This window comes from Acomys russatus, chromosome 5 (genome assembly GCF_903995435.1).
Source record: "Acomys russatus chromosome 5, mAcoRus1.1, whole genome shotgun sequence".
NCBI classification, from domain to species: domain Eukaryota; kingdom Metazoa; phylum Chordata; class Mammalia; order Rodentia; family Muridae; genus Acomys; species Acomys russatus.
Window position 1 is genome coordinate 41458190 of NC_067141.1, and position 26278 is coordinate 41484467.

General features: G+C 41.3%; 1 protein-coding gene across 1 annotated transcript in view; it reads right to left on the reverse strand.

Annotated features, from left to right (window-relative positions):
- Positions 1 to 5961: 5961 nt before the first annotated feature.
- C5H9orf85 (chromosome 5 C9orf85 homolog) overlaps positions 5962 to 26278 on the reverse strand; it is a 59107-nt gene continuing 38790 nt past the window's right edge. Inside the window, exons 3-4 of the mRNA XM_051146239.1 lie at positions 7496 to 7609; positions 5962 to 7063 (exon numbers count right to left, since the gene is read on the reverse strand). Of these exons, the coding sequence (XP_051002196.1) occupies positions 6916 to 7063; positions 7496 to 7609 (262 nt within the window). The 3' untranslated portion in view covers positions 5962 to 6915. The remainder of the gene's footprint in view (positions 7064 to 7495; positions 7610 to 26278) is intronic.

Consider the following 26278-nt stretch of genomic DNA (forward strand, 5'->3'; position numbering starts at 1 on the left):
ACAGGCGTGCACCACTGCACACGGCTGAAAAGAGAATTCTAAAACAAACATAAAAGAACTAAATATAGCAAGGCCCACTTCCTAAAGCAAAACAAAGCAACTATTCTTAGAATTGAATACATAAAGTGAAGCTGTGGTGTGTGTCTCTAGGTGATGCTCTTTCTTACACATTTCTCTCTGGGTAAAAAATCAGAAACAACCAAAGCCACCTACGGCCTGAGTTCCAGGACAGCCAGAGGGACACAGAGAAACCTGGGTCTTCAAAGAAAGAAGGAACACATCCACATTGGAGAAAATAAATAAATAAATATATAAATAAATAAACTTTTATACCAAAAGTGAAGAAAATACGTATCTATGTATCTACATTTATATAAAAAGGAAGATTACAGACGAGAAACGTCTTCCATTTTCTTTAATATCTTGATAAGAATTTGAATTTTTGTTGACAGGATTAGGTACATTTGTATTTATTCCCAGGTAACATATTTTTGATGTCACTTAAATGCTGTGTCTTTATATATCTTACTCTAAAAACATTTATTTGAAAGCAAACTCACATCACACATGTATTTCAGTATGAATTTCTTTTTTAAATTAATTTATTTACTTGACACCCCAATCGAAGCTTCCCTCCCTCATCTCCTCCCTCTCTTTCCCTCCCCCATCCTCCTAGCAACCCAGTTAAGGGAAAAGGACCCAAAAGCAGGCAAGAGTCCAGACAACCCCTGATCCCGCTGTTAGGAGTCCCACTTGAAGACCAAGCTGCACAACTGTTACATTTGTGCAGAAGGCCTACGTCCATCCCATGCATGCTCTCTGGTTGGTGGCTCAGTCTCTGTGAGCTCTTATGGGCCCAGGTTAGTTGATTCTGTAGGATTTCTTGTGGTGTCCTTGACCTCTGAGGGATCCTTCAATCTTTCCTTCCTCTCTTCCACAGGATTCCCTGAGCTCCACCTGATGTTTGGCTATGGATCTCTGCGTCTGTTTCCATCAGTTGCTGGGTGAAGCCTCTCACAAGACAGTTATGCTAGCAAGTCAAGCAGAATATCAACAGTGTCAAAAGTGAGTGTTAGCGGTTGGTCTGGCGCTATGTACTTTGATGCTAATTACTGGCTCCCAAGATCTAGTTGCTCCACCGATGAGTACCTTCTCACATACGCCAAATATTGCTGTGTAACCTTGCCTCCCTGTTTGACCAATAAAAAGCTGATATCTGGGCAGGGATGGAGGAAGGAAGGCATGGTGAAGCTTTGAGGACTTTGGGGAGTGAAGGATCTTGGGAAGGAGAAACTGATGGTACCAGAAGAGGAAGGCAGAGGAGGATCACCATGTGATAGGAACCAGCCATGTGGGACTAGAAGAGGAATTCTGAAGTTCCACACAAAAGAAACGGCCCAGATGAACAACCTTAGCAAGCATTTTGAGATTATGGATGGGAGGAGTCCAAATAGAAATTATTAGAAGATGGCATGGGATTGAGGATGGGAGATAATGGAAGGTAGTTTACGGGATTAATATCTGCTCAGCCCTGGTGAACCAAGGATATTCTAAAAAGTATATTAGGCATCTGTATCTTTTTTATAATAAAAGCAGATTAAATAATACCATCATAATTATAAGGCTAATAATAAACATTTGTCAGACCATAGCATTAAACTAACAGCAACAAGTGAACTTGCTCTCTTTCTCTTCCTTCTCTGTCTCTGTGTCTCTCTGTGTCTCTGTCTGTCTGTCTGTCTCTCCATGGGCCGCAAGCTGGGCCAGTCCCTGGTTGGCCATTCCCTCAATTTCGGCTCCATTTTTACCCCTGCACATTTTGTAGGCAAATTGTGGGTAGAAGGTTTTGTGACTGGGTTAGTGTCTCAATCCCTCCATTGGAAGTCTTTTCTGTTATATGACCATTCCAGGTTCCATATCATATCAAGTCACCCTCATAGATTTTTGGGAGTTTCCATTGCCTTAGGTTTCTCAGAGATGGTGTCCTCCCCTATTCCAGAGCTCTGTCCCAGGACTCTGTCCCTCTGCTCTCCTTCAACTTGGTCCATCCTGCTCCCCTTCTCTCCCCAGTTTTCTTCCTCCATCCATCCCCCAAGTCTATTTTATTTCCCCTTCCCAGTTGCAGTATGACTAAGCACATCTCCTATTGTGGCTAGAAAAGGCAGTTAGGGGAAGGGATCCAAAGGTAGGTAAGAGTTAGAGACAGCCCCTGCTCCTGCTGTTAGGAGCCCCACAGAAGACCAAGTTGCACAACTGCTACATACATGCAGAGGGCCTAGGTCTGTCTCACACATGCGCTCTGGCTGGGTTAATATTCACCTGTCCCCCCTTGGGCCCTTCTTGTTACTTAGCTTCTTTGGGTCTATAGATTGCAGCATGGTTATCCTGTACTTTATAGCTAATGTCCACTTTTAAGTGAGAATATACCATGTTTGTCTTTCTTGGTCTGGGTTACCTCACTCAGTATGATCTCTTCTAGTTTCAGCCATTTGCCTGCAGCTTCATGATAGTGTTTCTTTTTTTCTTTTCTTTTCTTTTTTTTTTTTTTTAAAGAAAATGAGTAATGTTCCATTGTATAAATGTACATTTTGTTTATCCACTGTTCAGTTGAGGCTATTACAAATAAAGCTGCTATGAACATAGTTGAGCAAGTGTTCTTGTGATGTGGTGGAGCATCTTTCGGGTTTATTCCCAGGAGTGGTATAGCTGGGTCTTGAAGTAGAACTATTCCCAGTTTTCTGAGACAATGCCAAATTGATTTCCACAGTGGTTGTACAAGTTTGCACTCCCACCAGCAATGGAAGAGTGTTCACCTTGCTCCACATACTCAACAACATGTGCTGTCACTTGAGTTTTTGACCATAGCCACTCTGATAGGTGTAAGATGGAATCTCAGAGTCCTTTAATTTGCATTTCCCTGATGACTAATGATGTTGAACATTTCTTTAAGTGCTTCTTGGCCATTAGAAAGTCTTCAGTTTGGGAATTCTTAAGATATGCACCCCCATTTTTAAATTGGGCTATTTGGTTTCTTGATATCTAGTCTCATTTTCTTATATATTTTGGATATCAGCCCTCTAACAGATGTAGAGTTGATGATCTTTTCCCAATCTGTAGAATGTTATTTTGTCCTTTGTCTTACAGAAGCCTTTCAGTTTCATGAGCTCTCATTTATTAATTATTGATCTTAGTGCCTGAGCTTTTGGTGTTCTGTTCAGGAAGTTGTCTCCTGTGCTAATGAGTTCAAGGCTATTTTCCACTTTTTCTTCTATTAGATTTAGTGTATACAGTTTTCTGTTGAGGTCTTTTTGGACTTAAGTTTTGTACAGGGTGATGAATATGGATCTATTTGCATACTTCTACATACAGACATCCAGTTAGGCCAGCACCATTTGTTGAAGATGCTTTCTTTTTTTCTATTGTATGGTTTTGGCTTCTTTGTCAAAAAGCAAGGGTCTATAGGTTTGTGAGTTTACTTTTGGGACTTTGATCCAATTCCATTGATCAACCTGTCTGTTTTTATGCCAATATCATGTGGTTTTTATTACCATTGCTTTGTAGTACAACTTGAAATCAGGGATGGTGATACCTCCAGAAGTTTTTTTTATTGTACAGGATTGTTTTAGATAGTCTGTGTATTTTGATTTCCATATGAAGTTGAGAATTGCTCTTTCAAGATTGTAAAATGTTTTGGAATTGTAATGGGGAATTTATAGATTGCTTTTGGTAAGATGGCCATTTTTACTGTTAATCCTACTGTTAATCCATGAGCATGGGAGCTCCTTCCATCTTATGATATCTTTAATATCTGCCTTGAAGAAGACTTGGCTTTTTTTTTTTTTTTTTTTTTTTTGGTTTTTCGAGACAAGGTCACTCTATGTTAGCCTTGGCTGTCCTGGACTCACTCTGTAGTCCAGGCTGGCCTCGAACTCACAGCGATCCGCCTACCTCTGCCTCCCGAGTGCTGGGATTAAAGGCATGCGCCACCACGCCCGGCTGCGAAGACTTGAAATTTTTATCACACAAGTCTTTTACTTGCTTAGTTACATCAGCATATTTTATATTATTTTTTGCTATTCTGAAGTGTTGTTTCCTTATTTTCTTTCTCAACCTGTGTATCTCCCCTCCAATCTCCTTTAGTTGTCTTACTGTTCTAGCTAGAACTTCAAGTACTATATTGAATACATATGGTGTGGGCACCTTTGTCCTGTCCCTGATTTTAGTGGAATTGCTTCAAGTTTCTCTCCATTTAATTTGATGTTGACTGTTGGCTTGCTATCTATTCCCTTTATATTTAGGTGTGTGCCTTGTAACCCTGATCTCTCCAAGACTTTTATCATAGAGTGTTGGATTACTGCAACAGCTTTTACAGCATCTAATGAGATGACCATGTGGGTTTTTTCATTCAGTTTGTTTATATGGTGGATTGCATTGATGGATTTTTGTATGTTGAACCACCAAGGCCATACTGGGGTCCCTAGTGCCGGCGGGCCTCCGGGAAAGCAGGCAGAGTTGTGGGGCAGTAAATATAGCGAAGGATATAGGGTGCAATTTACCACCACTGTTGGGAGTGCTTTCAGGGGAGTCATCAGTATGTATTTCTAAAACAACACTATTATACTCAGCACACAAACAAACCAAACCAAACTCCCTAGTATCTTCTACCACCAAAACCCACAGCCAATAAACAAAAGGGGGATGAGGTCAGTTAACAGTTAGGGGATTTAAATAAATTAGCAAAGAGATGTTGCTGCACACATTCACAGTGGCTACTAAGACATGATAAAATGAGTGAGAATTTAGGGACATGAAAAGACTGGGGAAAAAAACCTGCTGTAGAATCTAATTGTATCCTGCAGCAGAGCAAGAATTGCAGCACAATCAACAACCGTTTGAGGCCCTTCTCCTTCCTAGCATCAAACCTGGCATTTTCTAGGAGTTTCAGCAACTGTCCCCTCTATGTAGGAGCAGTATGCACTAAGCTAATTCAGTGGCTTTTGCAGATACATGACCAGATTATGATTCCATTCAGGGCAGGACCACCTCACCAAGAGAGATGAAAAGAAAAAGTCTTTTTACTGTAGTGGTCTGAATGAGGACACAGACATTTACCAAATATATATATATATATATGTATGTATGTATGTATGTATGTATGTATGTATGTATGTATGTATGTATGTTTTTCGAGACAGTTTCTCTGTGTAGCCTTGGCTTCCCTAGACTCACTTTGTTGACCAGGCTGGCCTCAAACTCAGTGATCCGTCTGCCTCTGCCTCCTGAGTTCTGGGATTACCATTTATCAGATATTTGAACCCCTGGTCCCCAGTTGGTGGCAGTGGTTGGGGAAGTTTGGAGGGTATGTCCTTGGAGGAAGTGTGTCACTGGAGGCAGGCTATGAGAATTTCCAGCTTCCTGTTCCAGCTGGCATGCCTGCATGCTACCATGCCTTGCCACCATGATGGACTCTTACACCCCTGGAACTATAAACCCAAATACTCTAAGTTGCTTTGGCCATGGTATTTTATCACAGCAACTGAAGGTAACTAATACACTTAATGAAACTTGAGAAGCAACTATAAATACATATGGCTAATGCAAAAACAGTTCATTGCTTACTCTCCCATGAGGGGCTCATGCCCATTTTGTCTACACCGTACTTTCTGTGACGCTTTGAGATGCTCACACTCATACTCTTGAGTGAGTATGTTTTACTTTCCTCTGAGCCCATCTCTCTTAAGCCTTGAGTTTAAGCCTAAATTAAAATATCTTCCATACAATTTCTAACTCTGCTTCACTTTACATGAGCATTATGTGCATTAGAAAAATCTGTCATAACCCCAAAACCTCAGCATTTAAGTAATGAACAATAATGTAAAATGAACAAATCATAGCTTCTGTAACAGCACTGGTCAATCTCCAAACTTTTGTAACAACAACAACAACAACACAGCAGTAGGCAAATAAGTCCAAAACCAGGGTTTCACATTTATTTCAATAATTCATCAAATATATTCACACATATGTACATCTACATACATGTCATATATACATATGTAGAGATTAAAACACAAAGAAAACAGTAAAACACCAAAATTGGGAATCTTGCTAAATAGTATGGAAAAGTTCATTGTACTGCCTGACTAGTTTTCTGTAGCTTTGGGATTTTAAACACATGGACACAGATTTCAATAATCACATGAAGCCAATTTACACTGTTTACAGGCCGAAACACTGGCAAGAGAGTAATAATTCAGGAGAATGGAATTCTGGGAAAGAGAAGCTTATGAGGGAGAACTTCACGGGAGCTTCTGATACTGTAAGGATATTCACTTGGGTAAGAGTGGTGGATTTTACTATATAGTCCATACATATTTTTTCTGAGTATATGTTTTTAAACTAGGAAAGGCTTTTTAAAAAAAGGAATTAAGTATATAAAAATACTTTTAAAGGAAAATCACAACACATGATTTTGTGTGTGTGCATGCATGTGTGTGTGTGTGTGTGTGTATGTATAAAAATAAACTGGTTTGCTTTGTAAGATATAAGGGGGCATTTGCTAGGTAAGTCACACACCCAAGTCAGGCTATGGAAATGCATGCTGAGCCAATCATCTTAGTTTTCCATGAAATAGTTCAGACACAATCACCAATTCTCAACAATGGATAGTTTGACATTAGCTGATAATGGTTTTCTAAACAATTTCCATAGATTATACAACATACCATTGTGTTGCCACACATTCTGTATATGCAGCTTAAGTTTTATCGTGAAAACCTGGAAGTTTGTATTATTCAAATGCTATAAATAATTGATGTTGCTCAGTCCTGCCTAATGAACAGCCTTTTCTGACTCGCTCGTTAGGGTGTCAGTGCGTTTGCTGAGCCCTCTGCAGCTGACTCTGTGCTATCAGGCCTAAGTGTCTCCATCTTCTCCATCTTCACCATCTTCCCCAGTCTCAGCATCTATGTCCTCATCACTGTCCTCCTTTCTTTTGTGGATTCTTCTATGGTTAGAGTCTTGATTTTCAGTATTTTCTGAAGTTTCTGGTTCTTTATTAAAGCTATATAGAAGACAAAGAAAGTTTATAATTATTACTGAGGCAGTTAAAAAAGCCTTTACTAGACTGCTTGCTATGAGAAGCGTACAGAAAGCACAGGGAAAACCTTTTTTAAAGACTAGCTGAAGTCGAGTCAGCAAATTCTAACCCTGCAGTCAGAAGACTGGGCTCTGAGGAGCTAGACAAGGAGTCGGCCAGGGAGCAGAGCTAGGAAGTGAGTGGTTCCTACAGTGAATATGAAGCTCAACTTCTTAAACATGTCACTTTATACTACAATGGAAAATTTAATAAAAGTGTGATCCTTCTCCTGTTGTATAGAAAAGTGCTTGTGTTAGCCCAGGAAAGACACAACTCCACACTGAGTTAGTGCTGTCTAAGAGAAAGCTCATGTATGAATTACTAGCAACTGACTCCAATGTAAAAGGAAATACTCACGGAATAACGATATCTTCTTTCTTTCCACATTTTGCACAAACTTCAAGTTCACAAGCACATGGTCTACACATTATGTGGTAAGAGTCTTTTACTGTCTTTTGTAAACATTTAACACTGAAAGAGAAAGGGAAAATTAAATACTGATTGTTATTACTTACGCTTTACTTGATGCAGTAAGAGAAGCTGTAGCTGATGTGTGGGTGAAAAGCCTAAAAGCTGAAAACAGGATTTAAAGCTCAGATATTTATCTGTGTGTTTGTATGTTTGTGTGTACTTGAGTGTAGTGGTCAGAGGTCTACCTGAGGTATCATTTCTCAGATACCATCATCTTGTCTTTGGTACTGTCTCTCACTGCCTTAGGGCTTGCCATGTAGCAAGCTGCCAGTCTCCTCTTCCCCAGTACTGGGGTGACAAGCTCACAGTGCCTCGCCTGGCTTTTCATGTGTGTTCCGTCAACTGAACTCAGGTTCTCGTGTTTAAGCAGCAAGCACTCCACTGACTAATCTGTCACTCCGGCCCCCATTTCAAGCCCAAATATTTACCCATTATCACTTTAGATTAAAAGCTGCCAACAATTACCGCACTGTGAGGAAGGTAAAGGCAAAGCTCCTGATGTAGTCCCTCATAGTGCTACTCTAGTGAGCACAGGAACAAGAGAGGAGCAACACTGCGGCAGAGAGTACACAGGTGAGGACAACAGTTCCGACTTGCTACAACACTGCCATAAAGCAGAGCCTAATCCAGAGCACGTCTTTAGCTTGTTCTAATTCTGCAATGACTAAGCGAGCTGAGTCAAGCTACACAAGAAAACTCCAAACCTTGTTAATGTGGCTCCATGATGTTTTAGGGGAAGAAGCCAACTTCATAACATGTAAGTTCAAGGCCTGATGCAGGACCACAGCAGTCTGGATGAGAGTTAAGATAAAACACAGTGGTGGCTATACCACACTGCAGATTCCCAATGCAAATGAAAGAGCGTGGGAGTGAAGAAGATGAGACCTAGGCCTTTCGCATCTAGAGAAGTCAGTTCTGGGCTTCAAAGCTTACAAGGAACAGTGATGTCTCTTATTAGGAACTCGTATAGCTGCTGACTTTAAATAAAAAGCCAGTACTTACCTACGATTTGGAAAATCTCAGGGCTCCATAAGAGCTGTACTACATGTGCTCTGGCTGCGACCACAGCTGGAACAACAAAGCCAGGAGGCGATACAGCTGTTTCTAAGGTCATGTAGGGAACAGTCAGGCCCTGTAGAGAGCTACTGCTCATCTAGAATGCACCTGAACCCTGAAGAGTGCTGACAGAGATGAGATCTGTGGATTTTTATGGCTGCTTACACAACATCTATTCTGCAGTTCATGCAGAGTGTCAACTTCCAAGTCTTATCATCTAAGAAATGCATTTTGTAAGGCTACAGCTCCCAGATGCCATGGATATAGGCAAAATACATTAACCCCTTGCAGAAAAGTTACCAAGAGGCTGAAACAGGAGAGAGGGCCTAGGATTTCCAGAATGGTAAGTGGGCACTGGCTTGACCTCATCACCAGCTCCATCAGCCCTTTACTAGGGAACCAAAGAGCTCTAGACAGCCTTGAAACAAGGAACTGACCTGTCTCTAGCTATGAAAGACTTTCCACAAGGCTGCCAAGGTTAGCCTAGGTTACATGGTAAGACTGTCTTAAAAGGCAAAACAACAACAACAACAACAGACAGCAAAAGACAAAAAACAAAACAAACAAACAAACCAAAAATCCATAAACAGGGTGTAGTGGCATACTTCTTTAATCCCAGCTTTCTGGAGGCAGAGGCAGGTGAATCTCTCTGAGTGTTGTTGGGGACGGGCTACATGGCCAATGTTCAGCCATCTTGTCAGAACCTAGGTTCCTATTTCTCCAGAAGTCTGCCATTCACCAGAAACTAGCTGACCTTGTCATAGGTCGGCAGTTAGACACCTGTTGTGGTTTATTGTGGGGGCTGGTCATTCCAGACCCCCGAGCTACTCCTTTTCCGGTGGGACTACTGATAAAATCAGATTAAGGGCCAGCTGCCTGCGAGCAGCAGTTCCGGGAGCTTTTTCCTAACCAGATCCTTCACGACTTTCCTGAAATTTCTCTCCTGCAATTAGCAGCTGTAAAGGTAGATACCTACCTGCTGATGCATTCCAGAGTTAGGTATCCACAGCAACCCTTGCTTACGCAAATACCCATGCCTCTGTGCCTATATACACTCTGTAAAAATTCTCAATAAACGGGGTTTGATCAGAATGCAGACTTGTCCCCTTCTTCGTGTCTAGTGTTCTGTCTCCATACAGGACAATTTTCCTCCCGAGCGTTAGTCGAACCCCGGCGGGCAGGGGCAAGTGTGGCCAGCCTGGTCTACATAGTGAGTTCCAGGACAGTCAAGGATATGATAGATACTAAGCCAAAAAGAGAACCAGGATTTATTAGGTAAGAACAAAATATAAACATCATAAAGAAGTTAATTCCAAACTTTACAGGTAACACAAAGCTTTTACCCCAGAGGAAGTGTCAAGAAAAATTAGAAAACACTTTTAATAAACACAAAAATTAAGTGGCGTATTTAGTAGTGGTGCATGCCTTTAATCCCAGCACTTGGGAGGCAGAGGCAGGCAAATCTCTGAGTTCGATGCAGCCTAGTCTACAGAGCTAGTTCCAGGAGAGTCAGGGCTACACAGAGAAACTTGTTTCAACCAACCCTCAACTCCCTCAACAACTCCCAAAGGAAACAAACAAACAAAAAGGAAACAAACATTAAACATTAAAATGTATAAATGAAGGAAGGAAGCTAAAGACAGTGCTCCAGGGACATTCACACAGTTAAAATGCTGAGCTGAGAGTGGGGCCGAGGCCGTGGACCCAGCATTCCAGGCTAAGTCAGGAAGAGCTGGCATAAAACTGGGGCTAGCCTGAGCTACAAAGAGAGAAGCTGTCTCACAGAAATAAAACCAAAGCAAGAACTATACTAAAGAAGAACAATCCTCTACACTTTCACCCTATGAAAGCAGAATAGAGGAAGAAAAGCCATCTAGAGGAAGGGAGCAACACCAGAGGCAGAGACAAATGCTTGACACAGAGACGAGCAGGGATGGAGGATGTGGGGACTAAAAGGGCATTATGAAAAAAAAAAAACTTATACTTTATAAACATACAATCAAACTGATCAAAATAAAAGTGTAAAATCACTAATTTATTTAACAGACATTAAAAAACATTTATTACCAACTCCACACACATAAATACAAAACAAAACAACAACAACAACAAAAAACCACTGAAATGGCCATATTGAAAAGACAAAGTATGAAAAGCCAGTGAAAAAGAAGTAGCTAAGTCAAATTCTCGTATATGTTACAAAAATTTAATTATAACAACAACAACAACAACAACAACAACAAAAAGCAGGCCAAGTGAGTCAAGGACAGCCAAGGCTACACAGAGAAACCCTGTCTTGAAAAACAAAACAAAACAAAACAAAACAAAACAAAACAAAACCCTCAAAACCAAAACTTCATTGTTTGAAAGGTAAAAATAAAGAACTGGTCAAGAAACCATGAACAGAAGCAAGTGATGAATATAAATATTTTATTTGATAATAAAAACAATCTTGAAAAATAATAATCTTGAATAATAAAAACTGCTAGAATCACCACCTCTGATCTCAAATTGTACTACAGAGCTATAGTAATAAAAACAGAATGGTATTGGCACAAAAACAGACAAGTTGATCAAAGGAATATACTACAAGATCCACATATAAATTCACACATCTATGGATATCTGATTTTGACAAAAATGTCAGAAATATACACTGGGAAAACCCCCAACATCTTCAACAACTACTGGTGCGGGCAAACTGGATGGCTCCATGTAGAAGAATTCAAATAGATCCACATTTATCGACCTGCAGAAAACTCAATTCCAAATGGACCAGAGACCTCAACGTAAAACCAGATACACCAAACCTCATAGGGGAGGAAGTGAGAAACACTCCCCGCCCCTGGGCACAGGAAAAGACTTCCTGGAAAGAACACTGTTAGCACAGGCAGTAAGGCCAACCACTAAAATATGGGACTTTGTGAAACTTTTCAAAAGCTTCTGCAATGGCAAAGGACACCAACATTCAGACAAAGTAGCAGCCAACAAAATGGGAAAAGAATTTTACCCATCCAACAGAGAGCTAATATCCAAAATACATAAAGAACACACACACACACACACACACACACACACACACACACACACACACAACTAGACAGCAAGAAAACAAATAATCCAATTTAAAACGGGGTGCAGCATTTGCTCACTTGATTTTTGACAAAGAAGCCAAATCTATTCAATGGAAAAAGGATAGCATCTTCAACAAATGGTGCTGGTCTAACTGGATGTCTACATGTAGAAAAATGCAATTAGACCCTTATTTGTCACCATGCACAAAATTCAAGTCCAAGTGGATTAAAGACCTCAACTTAAAACCAGAGACATTAATCAGTTAGAGGAAAAGTGGGGGAAGAGCCTGGGACACATAGGCACAGGAAACAACTTCTTGAACAGTACACCAACAGCCCAGGCCTTAATGTCAACAATTAATAAATGGGACCTCATGAGGCTGAGAAGCTTCTGTAAGGCAGGAGACACTGTCAAGAGAACAAAGCGACAGCCTACAGAATGGGAAAAGATCTTCACCAACCCTTCATCTGACAAAGGTTTAATATCCAAAATATATAAAGAACTCAAGAAATTAAACACCACAAAACCAAACAACCCAATTGCGAAATGGGGCTTGGAACTTAACAGAGAATTCTCAACAGAGGAATATCAAATGGCCGAGAAACACTTAAAGAAATGCTCGTCCTCGTTAGTCATCAGAGAAATGCAAATCAAAACGACACTGAGATTCCATCTTACACCCATCAGAATGGCTAAGATCAAAACCTCAAATGACACCACATGTTGGCGAGGATGTGGAGAGAGAGGAACACTCCTTCATTGTTGGTGGGAATGCAAACTAGTACAACCACTTTGGAAAGCTATCTGGTGCTTTCTCAGAAAAATAGGAATAGGGCTTCCTCAAGACCCAGCCATCCCACTCCTTGGAATATACCCAGAAAATACCCTACCACATAACAGGGACATATGCTCAACCATGTTCATAGCTGCTCTATACATAATAGCCAGAACATGGAAACAGCCTAAGTGTCCCTCAGTAGAAGAATGGACTAAGAAACTGTGGTATATTTACATGATGGAATACTACTCAGCTATTAAAAACGAGGAATTCCCGAAATTTGTGGACAAATGGATTGATCTAGAAATTATCATAATGAGCGAGTTCACCCAGAAGCAAAAAGAGGCAAACGGTATATACTCACTTATATCAAAACACTAGTCCAAGGGATACGTACAATGAAAATCTTTACTTACCAAGAAAGTGGGTCAGAGGAGAGGATTTCCGATTGAGACTTTAGGCAAGAGTAGCATGGAAGAAAGAGGAAATAGTAGGATCCATAGGGTCCTGGAAACCTACAAGAAGAACTTTATGACAGGCAGATCTGGATCCTGGGGTCCTCCTCAAACTAAGGCACCAGCCAAGGAGAATATAGGCAGTAAGCTTCGAACCCCTACCAAGACCTAGCCGACGAACATGACACTCTCCACCGTTGAGTGGAGAGTGAGATCTGACTGTCACACGAACTCTGGTGCCCCTTTTCTGACCATGTCCCCCGGATAGGGAGACCTGGTGGCACTCAGAGGAAGGATAGCTAGTTACCAAGAAGAGACTTGATATTCTGAGAGTATATATAGGGGGAGGAGGTCTCCCTCAATCACAGACATAGGGGAGGGGAGAAGGGAAGAAATGGGAGGGAGGGAAGAATGGGAGAAAACAGGGGAAGGGCTAACAATTGAGATGTAATATAAATAAATTAATAAAAAAATATTCAAAAAAATGGGGTGCAGATCTAAACAGAGAATTCTTGAAAGAGAAAATTGAAACAGGTGAGAAACAAACGTTCAACATCCTCTGTCACCAAGGGAATGCAAGCAAAAATTACTTTGAGATTTCATCTTACATCCACAATGGCTGAAATCAATAAAATAAATGATAGCTCATGCTAGTGCGGATGTGGAGTAAGGGGAATGCTCACTCATTGCTGGTGGGAGTGCAAACTTGTACAGAAACTATGGAAATTAATGTGGCAGTTCCTCAGAAGGGAATTCAACCTACCTCAAGATTCAGCTTGGGCATATACCCAACGGATGCTTCACCCAACCACAGATACACATGCTCAACCATATTTATTGTTGCTCTCTTCATAATAACCATATATCGTAAACAACCCAGATGTCCCTCAACAGAAAGATGGATAAAGAAAATGTGGTATATTTACACAAGGAAATATTTCACAGTTGTTTAAAAAAAATGAAATCTTGTAATTCACAGGTACATGGATGGAATTAGAAAAAAAAATCATCCTGTATGAGGTAAACCAGACGCAGAAAGGTCACACTTATGTAAGTCATTGAACATGGAGAAGTAGAGCTAGTGCCTACATAAAGCCTTCACCCCTATGCGCATATGTCTTTTATATGGGCAGTTACACTCTACCTGGCCACAAACCCTTTGATCTACAATAGTGTTCTTCTGCAGCATATGCTAAGGCAGTGGTGGCACAGAGCTGGAGCTTGCAGGATCACTCAACCAATATCTGATTTGACTTAAGGCCCACTCCACAAGATGGAAGCCATACATGACACTGATCGCAGGACTGAGAACTGAGAACTAGATAGCCCAGGGACCTAGGGTAAAAGCAAATACTTCTGTTCTCCTAAAAGAACATAGGAATAAAATGACTCCTAATGACATTATGCTTTACTTATAAATAAGTGCCTTCCTCAGTCATCATGAAACATCTATCCCCCTGCAGTAGATGCAATAAATACAGAGAAGAACTGGACAATGTGCAGAGGGAGAGAGAGAGAGAGAGAGAGAGAGAGAGAGAGAGAGAGAGAGAGAGAGAGAGAGAGAGAGAGAGAGGGAGAAACTTTGAAATATTCAGTCCTAAGTGCGGTGTCTCCATCAAATTCCTCCCCTTGGGGCTCAGGGAATGCTGCAGAAGAGGCAGAAAGATACACAACAAAACTAAGACACATAGGAACTCACAGAAACTGTGGCAGAATGCAAAGGACCTGCACAGGTCTGCACCAGATGAATCCTCAAGCTGAAAGAAGTGGATGCATGTCCCCATCCCTAACCCGGAAGCTATCTCCAATTGATAACCACTTGCAAATGAAACTTTAGTTTTCTTCAAGAGGGTCTCACTGGGAAAACAAACTACTCTTTTTTTTTTTTTTAAGTGAGGCTTTTATCATGCACCACACAAGAAGTATACATATTATCATTTATATACATATACATATATATAAAGTATGTGTGCATTATATATTACATTTAAGGGACTGGGAAGATGACTATTACTGTTCAAAAGATTTAAGTGACTAGAAGATGGAACTGTTGAGATATACAGATATATAGAATCACATAGAATTTTCCCATTACAAGTTGACATTGAATTTGCAACATTCTTGAAGAACATTATCTTTCATTACATTAGTAGTAATGTACATTACTACTAATGTAGTAATGTAGCATTGTCCCACTCTTTCTTATTCAGTCATTGCATAACTCTAAGATGACCCCCTTTCTTCAAAGACTGTGTTGTTGGTGTCCTGCTGCTCCTCTGCTTTAAGACTTGCTACACTTCTGTTTTTCTTTTTCTTTTTTTAATGTTATTAACTTATTCATAGTATATCTCAATTCTTATCCCATCCCTTGTATCCTCCCATTCCTCCCTCCCTCCCATTTTCCCCTTACTCCCTTCCCCTATGACTGTGACTGAGGGGGACTTCTTCCCCCTGTATATGCTCATAGGGTATCAAGTCTCTTCTTGGTAGCCTGCTATGCTTCCTCTGAGTGCCACCAGGCCTCCCCATCCAGGGGACGTGGTCAAATATGGGGCACCAGAGTTTGTGTGAAAGTCATACCCCACTCTCCCATCCCCCAATGTCCTGACCATTGGCTAGATCTGGGTAGGGGTTTGAAGTTTACGGCCTGTATTGTCCTTGGCCGGAGCCATAGTTTGAGCAGGACCCCTGGGCCCAAATCTGCCCATCATAATGTTCTTCTTGTAGGTTTCTAGGACCCTCTGGATCCTTCTCCTTTGCTATTCTCTCATGCTTCTCTCATCTAGTCCCAATAGGATGCCCTCCCCTCTGTCCCAGTTTCCTGGTAAGTGAAGATTTTCAGGGGACATGCCCCTTGGGCTAGTATGCAGATATAAGTGAGTATATACCATTTGACTCTGTTTTTATTTTTTGTCCTACAATGCATCCTAGCTTCACCTGAATGAAGATCTCCAATAAGAACTCCTTGGTCTGCAGTGGGTGGCAGTGTAGGGCTGTGGTTTGGACTTCTCCCCACTGCTGCTAAGTGATAATAGATGAAGAGCTTAAATATCCATTACTAGGAAAACACGGGGAAAACATGAGCTTTATTATCTATTAAGATGTTAAGATCATAACAGAGGCTTCAACAAAGAAGAAATAAAAATGCAAAATGAGCACATGAAAAGATGCTTGCCATTGTTGGCCATCAGAAGAATGCTAATTGAAATCACAGTGAGATGCAACTACTCACTAAGGACTACAGTAAAATAAAACAAAAACTAAACAATAATATTCAGTGTTAATGATAATGCAGGACTCCTATACACTGTGGGCAAGCACACAAAGGTATGGCCAGTTTAAGAAGCAATTTGCAATCTCTCTCTCTCATTCTCTCTCCCTTCTCTCTCCTCTCCTTTCTTTTCTTTAAAAAAATTTTTTTAATTAATTTATTCTTGTTACATCTCAATGGTTATCCCATCCCTTGTATCCTCCCATTCTTCCCACCCTCCCATTTTCCCATTATTCCCCTCCCCTATGACTGTTCCTGAGAGGGATTACCTCCCCCTGTATATGCTCATAGGGTATCAAGTCTCTTCTTGGTAACCTGCTGTCCTTCCTCTGAGTGCCACCAGGTCTCCCCATCCAGGGGACATGGTCAAATGTGAGGTCCTCTCCTTTCTTTTCCCCTTCTCCCTTCTCTCTCCCTCCCCTCTTCCCCATCTCTCCTCTCCTACCCCTCCCCCATATGTGTGAGTGATGTGTACATGTGAATTTAGGTACACACTCTGAAGCCAGAAGACAACACTAGTGTTCTACTCTATTACTCTCTTCTTGCCTCCTTTTTGACAGGGCCTCTCACTGAACCTGGAGCTAGGCTGGCAGCCAACAAGCCTCAGTGATCCTCTTCCAGTCTATAGCCCCCACAGAAATGGAGTTATAGGCACCTGTAGGGTCAGCACCCATCTTTTCTAATGTTTATGCTAGGATCAGAGGTGAGGTGTTCATGCATGCACATGAAGTGAGCACCTCATGTGATCTTAGCCATTGAGTCATTTCTCTAGCCTCTTGCAGCCCACATATTTTCTGCACACATTTCCTTAACTTACAACCCAATAATCTCACTATGATATTTTTATTCAAGAAAAATGATAACTATGTTGATACAAAACGCTGCCTGGATATTAATAATGGCTGAAATTTAAAGTAAAATATAGCATATCCTAAGTGTTGTCACCCTAAGTGTTTCTCAGCTTGCCAGTACATAAACTCAGCAAGAGGCCCTGGGTCACACAATTTGTATTCCCTATATCTGGCATTCAGGAAATGCAATGTACAAGGAAGGAAAAGAGATCTGTGCTTGCCAGCAGTTAGCAAAGGGTCAGGACTGACTCTAAATTGACAAGAAATTCTTGAGTAATTACAGTTTCTTATCTTCCATGTGATGCTGACCTCACAACTTTATAGGTTAAAACTTCAACTGTGCCCTGCAAAGGGTGAATTTTATATGACAGCAATTATACAAAGAGCTAAATGAAAACAGTTATTAAAACAGGTTGTTTTGGTGCACTTGGACTCGAGTATTCTAAAAAGCTTTACTAAATTATTCTGTATTTAAAGATCACACCATTGGGATAATGAGAAATAAATCCCAATCATTCCAATGGATTATGAAAGTTTCCATAACATTTTCAGCTTTATTTTCTTTCTTCTTCCTCCTCCTTTTTTGGTTTTTGAGAAAGGGTTTTTCTGTATAACCTTGGCTGTCCTGGACTCACTTTGTAGACCAGGCTGGTCTTGATCTCACAGTGATCTGCCTGCCTCTGCCTCCCTGACATTAAAGGTGTGCGCCACCACTTTTAGTTTCTCCCTTGGTTTGGCTCATCTGAGAATTCATGTTTTCTTTTTGATAAATATTGTTGAACTATGAACTATGCAATGTGCACTACACAACAGATATGATACGGCAAAGTTTATTATATGAGCATGAGAGAGGGTTGTCCTTTTATATACTCCAGGGCAGGGGCACACCTAGTGGCAGGTAGGTAATGACATCATAGGTTGCTAGGCAGACTGGGGCAGTATGCTAACAATCTCATGATAGAGAACTCTGGAATCAACAATCTAAGTATTTAAGCTGCTAGTGCAGGGCTAAAATTGTATTCATGGGAACTATCAGTGTTAAGATTTACATGTAAATCTTTAAAATGGCTCTTGTTTTTGCAGCTGGGAGCCATCTGCTCCAATAAGGGTGATTCTTAGACTCACACATCAGCATAGCTTGTTAAATGAAGATCCCTAAGCTCCACACCTCGTTTACATAACCAACACTTTGAGAATGAGCCCCATGAAGCCAATACATTCTTTAACCAATTCTTATGTCTGCATAAAAAGCTCTCCATTCCTAAGTGGGGGTTTCCCAGTCCTGGTGGAGATTACAATGAGCAATTCTGAGAATAGAATAAAATCTGAAAGAAGTTTCCTGGTTACTATATTTTGACTGTGGCATCATTAGCCCATGTGATATTGACTGGCACACAGGATGACTGAGCACCTTGGTAAACAGTGACTATCTGTGCTTCACCCCTTGGTATGCAAATGAGAGAAACTCAATATTGGCAGATCCACAAGGTACTTCCTGCAGTGGCACTAAGCAACGTTACGTTGTTTACAATAAGGAGAGTCTAAAACCAAACTATGGGATTAGCTCCTACTAGATTTCTAAATGCTTTTAATAGAAACACTTACCCCTTCTTCCATTCCAAAAACCTTATGTAGTGGTTATAATTAATTTCCAGGTGTTTCCAGATTTTACACTCTAGACTAAATAGAATGGTAATACTACCTCCCCTCATTGCAATAGCAGCCTGGATGATGATGATGATAATGATAATACTAATAATACTAATGATAATACTAATAATAGTCCTGGAACTCACTATGTAGACCAGGTTAGCCTCAGAGCACTTTTCTGGTGAAAAGCAGGAAGTGAGAGGCTCAGGCAGAGGCCAAGCATCCAGCTTAGTCTCATATGCTTTACAGATGAGGGACTATGAAAGAAAAAGACAATTTGGTACTTTGAACTAAGAAACTGAACCATGAGACCAAACTTTTCTAAGACTAGTTTTCTCTTCGTTAGATACGTATTTGATGTCAACCAAGCCTCCTTTTCCTCTTCCTTTCCTTTTTTTTTTTTTCTGAGACAAGGTTTCTCTGTGTAGCCATGGATGTCCTAGACTCACTTTGTAGACCAGGATGGCCTCGAACTCCGATAACCCCTACAGGAATTTAAGGCTACCACTGCCTGGTTGCTGCTTTTCCTCCTCCTCCTCTTCCTCTTTTAAACTCATTTTATTAGCAATCTTTAAAAAAAAATGTTTTCTTTACTTGTTTTTACTGTTTGAATGTTTTGCTGTAGGGACATGCTGGTCCCTGCGGGGGTCAGAAGAGGGCATCAGATCCCCTGGAACAGGAGTTACAGGTGGCAACTCCAGTCCTCTGCAAGAGCAGCCAGTGCTCTTAAACTCTGAGCCATCTCCCCAGGCCCCCAAAACCTCTTCTTGTGGATAATATTACTCATGTCCATGGACCACCAAAGCTATAGAATGGCAAGAAATAGAAACATGGTGGTGCTTCTGTCATTCCAGCACTGGAATGGTGGCAGAAGTGAGCCCAAGAGCAGTCTTACCAAAAAAGCAAAAGAACAAATAAATTTACGAGAAGGCATAGGACAGGGCCTAGAGCAGCTCACGGCCATCCACATCATTTGGGAAGGATGGGGTGTAGGTACCGCACCACTCAGCTTCCTTTCTTTCCCAGATGACTCTACAATGTTTCCCATAATCATCATCAGTGCCACTCTTCCAATCATGATTCAGGACTTTACTGAACCTCTTTCTCTTGATTTTATTGTATTACTCCTCTGCGGTCATGTCTTGTCTTGGATGACCGGGGTCTCTGCTTTTACTAATACTTACCACTTCTAGCCATCTGCATAGGAACTGTCTGTGGACCCATGTCTTCGGAGAATAAGTTCCTTGCTGGCAGAGACTCTTCACATTTTCTGTCACACACAGTATAGTGTTGTGTACATTGAAAATGTTATGTAAAATAATTTCAAATTGAACAACATATCTTGTCTGGAATCTCTGTATTTTTTTTCCTCTATTAGAAATTTAAAGAGTCATGTCTATGGTAATATCTCTATCAGCCTGGACTCTTTCAAGGAATATTTGTTGGAAAACCCCACCCCTAAGCTCACTGTCAGTTAACCTAGTGACATCAGATCACATCATCAGCTGCCAAAATAAGACACATTTCCACTGTCACCATGAGTCTTAGTCTCCCTATGCACATGTGCTATACCCCTTTATAAAAGGCTAGTACCTCCTCTTCCCACCCTCACTCAGAGCCAGCCTCTGCATACTCACTTCTCCCAGTAAACCTCTTGAATGATAATAATATCTGTTGCACAGTGTGACTTTACAGCTTAAATCAACATTATTTATTGTTACTAATAAAACAGTTGTGGTAAATTGTCTTTTAAATCCAGCTCAGTCTCTTGATTCTTATAGTTAAAAAAAACTTGCTCATATAAGACATAGTTTTCTAGCAGATGTCTTTTCATTCTATATTACTGTGTGTCTTAGCTTAAGATACAGGGGTTGTTCAAGACATGGTAGATGATGACCATGTCAGACCTTAAGTACATGACACCAAAATTGACCCAGGAATGAGAGATTATGAGAAAAATGTCTGGATCCTAATTTTGAATATGTTCTTTGCTAGACATATAGGGACAGTAGCCTAGATTTTTTTTTAAATGCTACTTCCTCTGGTTCATACTTTTATGGGGTGGGTACTTAAAACCCAATGATATGATAGAAACTTTTGTTTTTCCTTTGAGATGGGGTCTCACGTAACCCAGGCCAGCCTCACGCTCACAAAGTAGCCAAGAACAACCTTGAACTCTTGATTCTCCTGTCTTTATTTCCAACCTGGATTATAAGTGTGTGTCACCAGGGCTCAGTTCTATGACAAATTTGAAAGGAGACTAAGTTTAATATAAGGATCTTAATTATCTACTTGCTTAAGAAAATGGACAGATTCATCTAGACTTTAGCTCTGGGACATCTGTACTGCATAGGAGGAAGGGGCCTCAATTAAGAAATGCTTCTGTAAGCTTCAGTAAGGCAGAAGACACTGTGGGCAGAACAAAGCAACAGCCTACTGACTGGGAAAAGATCTTTACCAAGCCTACATCTGACAATAGGCTAATATCCAAAATATCTAAAGAGCTCAAGAAATTAAACACCACCAAACCAAGTAACCCAATTAAGAAATGGGGCTCAGAACTACATAGAGAATTCTCAACAGAGGAATGTCAGATGGCTGAGAAACACCTAAAGAAATGCTCAACATCATTAGTCATCTGAGAATTGCAAATCAAAACGATGCTGAGATTCCATCTTATACCCATTCGAATGGCTAAGATCAAAAATTCAAGTGACACTACCTGCTGGTGAGGATGGGGAGAAAGAGGAACACTCCTTCATTGCTGGTGGAAGTACAAACTTGTACAACCACTTTGGAAATCAATCTGGCACTTTCTCGGAATACTGGCAATAGGGCTACTTCAAGACCCAGCTATTCGACTCCTTGGAATATACCGAAAAGATGCTCTACCACACAACAAGGACATATGCTCAACCATGTTCATAGCAGCCTTATTTGTAATAGCCAGAACCTGGAAACAACCTAGATATCCCTCAGTTGAAGAATGGATAAAGAAACTGTGGTACATTACCACTATGGAATACTACTCAGCTATTAAAAACAAGGAAATCCTGAAATATGCATGGAACTAGAGATGATCATCCTGAGTTAACCCAGACCCAGAAAGATACATATGGCATACACTCACTTACAATTGGACACTAGCCCAACAGAGATGTCCCCTAAAAGTCTTCACTTAGCTGGAGATTGAGATAGATGCTGGGAATTCCTATTGGGACTCTAGGTGAGAGAGGTAAGGAAGAATGGGGAAATAGAAGGATCCAGAGGATCCTAGAAACCTACATGAAGACCATTAAGGCTAGTGGATCTGGATCCAGGCAGGCCAGCTCAAACTATTGTATCAACAAAGGATAATGCACGCAGAAAACCTAGAACCCCTATCCAGATCTAGCCAATGGACACCACATTCTTCACAATTGTGTGGAGAACAGGGACTCACTCCAACATGAACTCTGGTGTCCCCTATTTGACCACTTCCCCTTGGTGGGGAGATCTGGTGACACTCAGAGGAAGAGTAAGCCAGCTATCAGAAGAGACCTGATAGGCTGTGATCTCATAGTGGGGGACAAGGTTCCTGTCACAGACCTAGGGGAGGAGAATAGGATGAAAGAGGGGGGGAGGGGGAATGGGAAGATACAAGTGAGGGGATAACAACTGAGATGTAATCTGCATAAATTACTTAAATAAAAATTAAAGAAAGAAAGAAAGAAAGAAAGAAAGAAAGAAAGAAAGAAATGCTTCTGTAAAAGCAGGCTGTAGGCAAGCCTGGGGGGCATTTTCTTAATTAGCGGTTGATGGGGCAGGACATAGACCATTGTGGTTAGTGGTCTCTGTGCTGGTGATCCTGGGTTCTATAAGAAAGCAGGCCGCAGCCAGTAAGCAGCACTCCCCCATGGCTACTGCCTCCAGATTCCTGGCCTGCTTGAGTTCCTGAACTGACTTCCTTCAATGATGAATTGTGATGTGAAAGCATAGGCTGAATAAACCCTTTCCTCCCCGAGTTGCTTTGGTCATGGAGTTTTATCACAGCAATAGAGAAGACAACCTCTTTAGGGAAGCCAGCTGGAAATAGCTGAGATGTTTTCATTTGTCTTTTCTGTTTTCCCAACCCGTGTCAGCTTCCTGACAATTCTCTCTTCTTAGGATCACCATCAATAGAAAATACTTTCCTATTTTAGAAGATGTCATCATTTTCTGAGCCTAAACAGTAAAACACATTTTGAAAATACAAGAAATGAGAAGTGTCCTCTAATAACAAGGCCATCTCTGACCTCAGAGGATGACAATTTGTAAAAGTCCCTTATTGCTCTGCAGTGTCATCCTAATCCTGGCTCATTACGTCCCCTTGTACCAGGGTGGGGTGGGGTGAGGGAAGTACTCAGTGTTTACAGTGCATCTTTCCCATGCTCGTGGGGGATGTGGGGAACAGGGAAGGAGAAGGAAGACAAGAACTACAGCTCACGCTTTCGCAGCTTTACCTCCGGCTCTGCCACATAGCAAGCCTTCTCAGCGATCTTCGCTCATGAGCCTCTGCCATCAAAACCTGACCTGGGCTGTCAGATAAGCTACACACTTGAAATGCCTGCAATTCTACACAGAAAAAGGCCACAAAAAGGGATTAATTGTAAATATCCCTTAGAGAGCTGAAGAGCTGGCTCAGTGTTTAGGAGTACTGGTTTCTGTTGCAGAGGGCTTGAGCTTGGTTCCCAGCATCCACAGGAGGTGGCTCACAACAGCTTGTAACTCTAGTTCCAGGGAATCCAACACTTCTGGCCTCTGTGGAGACCTGCTGACATACATGCTATACAGAATTAAAAATCCCTTCAATGAAGGAAGGCTTAATTATTAAATACCCCTTTCTCTTGCTGTACTTCAAAATGATTCTTCCTCCTAATTATGTATGTGGTAAGTATTCAAAATTTCACTGGTCTAGCAGAAATGTGCTTAAAAATGGGTTTATTTTTTGTTAATGAATTTATTTTAGTGAAATCCAGGAACATCACTTAAGGTTCACACTGGTAAATTTAGTGAACTACAATACAATACTTAAAATTGCCAATCTTTCTCCAAGTCAATACACTGTGTGAAATGTAATGAATATATTGGGTTTTTTTTTTTTTTTTTACTTACTCTAAGACCCTAATGTAAAGATACAAAATTACAGTTGAAGCACAGTGAGACGGGAAGGGGACAATTACAAACTAGACAAACAACCCAAGTGCTACTGGCAAAAATAAAATAATCTATAGAAAGGCAGTTGTAAAGCCATAAGCACATAAACATCCATCTTTTTCCACTTGAATTATGGACTTTATAGTGATATGGAGAACAAGGGGTAGTCTGTACTGATCAGTGGCCCACATTATTCATCCAGCTCTAAGAATGGGAGGAATGGAGGGCATTGCCTCTCAGCACTCCGGAGAGAGAGGCAGGCAGATCTCTGAGTTCGAGGCCAGCGTGAACTACAGAGTGAGTTCCAGGATAAACAAAGCTACAAAGAAAAACCCTGTCTTGAAAAAGTCAGTCAATCAATCAATCAATCAATCAGAACAGACAGGAAAACACCTTGCTTGTAATGGAAGTTACCTATCTATACTATGGTTACAATGTCAGAAAGACTAGTATTGCAATAGTGCTCAGCCAACGCATATAATTAGTGAATGCCAATGGGCCAGTATTGAATGCAGTATCAGGGCCAGACCAGCAAGGCACTGGCACTAATTACCATGTTCTCTGCAGACCGATGACTGGGAAATGAGGGCAGTGGTACTCTTCTTTTCTGTTTGTTTTCTTTTGTGGTTTTGGACCAAGCTGTTTCTGACCTCCTGGGCTCAAGCTATTCTCCTGCATCAGCTTCCCAGCTAACTGGGAAGACAGGATCACTGATTGATTAAATAATTGGAATGAGCTAATGGCGATGAAGCTATAATATATAAATCCAGGTTTACTGGAAGTGACATGGGAGGGGGAGGGGAGAGGGGAAGGGAAGGAGAGAGGGCAGGGAGGTGGGAAAAACAGTAAGGGTGCAGTAGAACCAAAATATAAAGGTCCCTGGCAAAGGGGAAGCCCTGTCCCTAGGTAGAGGGCAGGCATGCCAACCACAGCCTGCAGCAGGACCTAACACTCACAACACAACATTCAGAACTGGGGTATTAAGAAATCCAGAAATACAGAATGAACTCAACGTTAGCATAGAGGTGGCCTGCCTCTAGGTTGCTTATCAACCTCTGACATCACGATCTGCCTATGCATGCGTGTGCTTCAGCTGCTGTGCCACAGATGTAAAGGACTGACTTGTCACTGCCCTCTTACTCTTACTTTTTCTCTCTGCCTTGCACTCTCACTCCTCGTCTCCGTGTGTCTCCCTAAGGGGTACCCCCTTCCCCCCTTCTCTCTCTCATTGTCTCTCTGTCTTTCTCTACTCCCATGGCCCCCTCAGGCCCTAACTCCTCTCCCCTTTCCTTCCCCCAAATCAATCTCTCCAAATTGTATCGGTTATGTGGCATCTTATTTTTAATAACAACATTCAATTTCCCTGAAAAAGCTACCTACATCGAAGATTCTACAGACCAGACCAGTGACTTGTTAGAACTTCTGTGGTTGTGGTGCTGGAAGGTTAACAGATAGAGCCCAAATTACCTTAAGATACCTACCTAGTCAACAGCCACTGCCACCACCCCTGCATCTGACCTAATGTCCTTTAACTGTCGTGTAAAGCCTTTGGGATGTATTAGCTTGATAATCGCTAGTTTCCACCACCCCAAAGCTAGGGGCGTGCTCAGCTTGCATGAGCACTACAGAAGGGACCCCTGCCCTGCTTCATGGCAGCTGCCTGCCTGCAGGACTTGCCAGTGGATTTGCAAGCTCCCTGATTTTTTTTTTTTTTTTTTTTTTTTTGGTTCGGTGACTATACAGTTTCTGTAAACACTTCCATGTGGAAACATGCCATTTAGGGAGGGAAATTTGAGTCTGTTCCTTGGCCATAGCTACTCATATTTGGCTCAGAAAAAAAAACCTATCTTTTATTCCTGTTAGAGTAAGAGCTGTGTTCTGCATAGATAGCCTTTAAAACACAAGATGGTTGACTGAGACTGTGGAGGAAGGGTGATGTATTTAGGGCCAGTCTGGGATATATCAGGATTTCCAAGCTAGCTTGGGCTAGACACTATTTGGGGAAAACCAAAACTAACTCACTAATCAGAAGAAACAAAGGGGTTAGTCTATACCGAGTACAGGTAAATTTACTCCTCTAATCTAGTTACAAAGGCAGAGCCCCTAGAGTGGAGCCTGCTGCTGTGACCCTAAAACCTGGGAGGGGGTTGGGAAATTAGAGGCTCACAGCAAGGCTGTCTTAAAGACCAAAAGAAAACAGGAAGGTGCAGGTCCTATGAATAGGAGCAGAGCATATGGTGGCATAAGGTTCATAGCAGCAATGCATGCCCTCTCAATGTCTCCCAAATATGGCCTGTTTTGGTTTCTGCTGATTTGTAGATGCCTCCTCCCTCCCCTCCTCCCACACTGTGGTGGTTG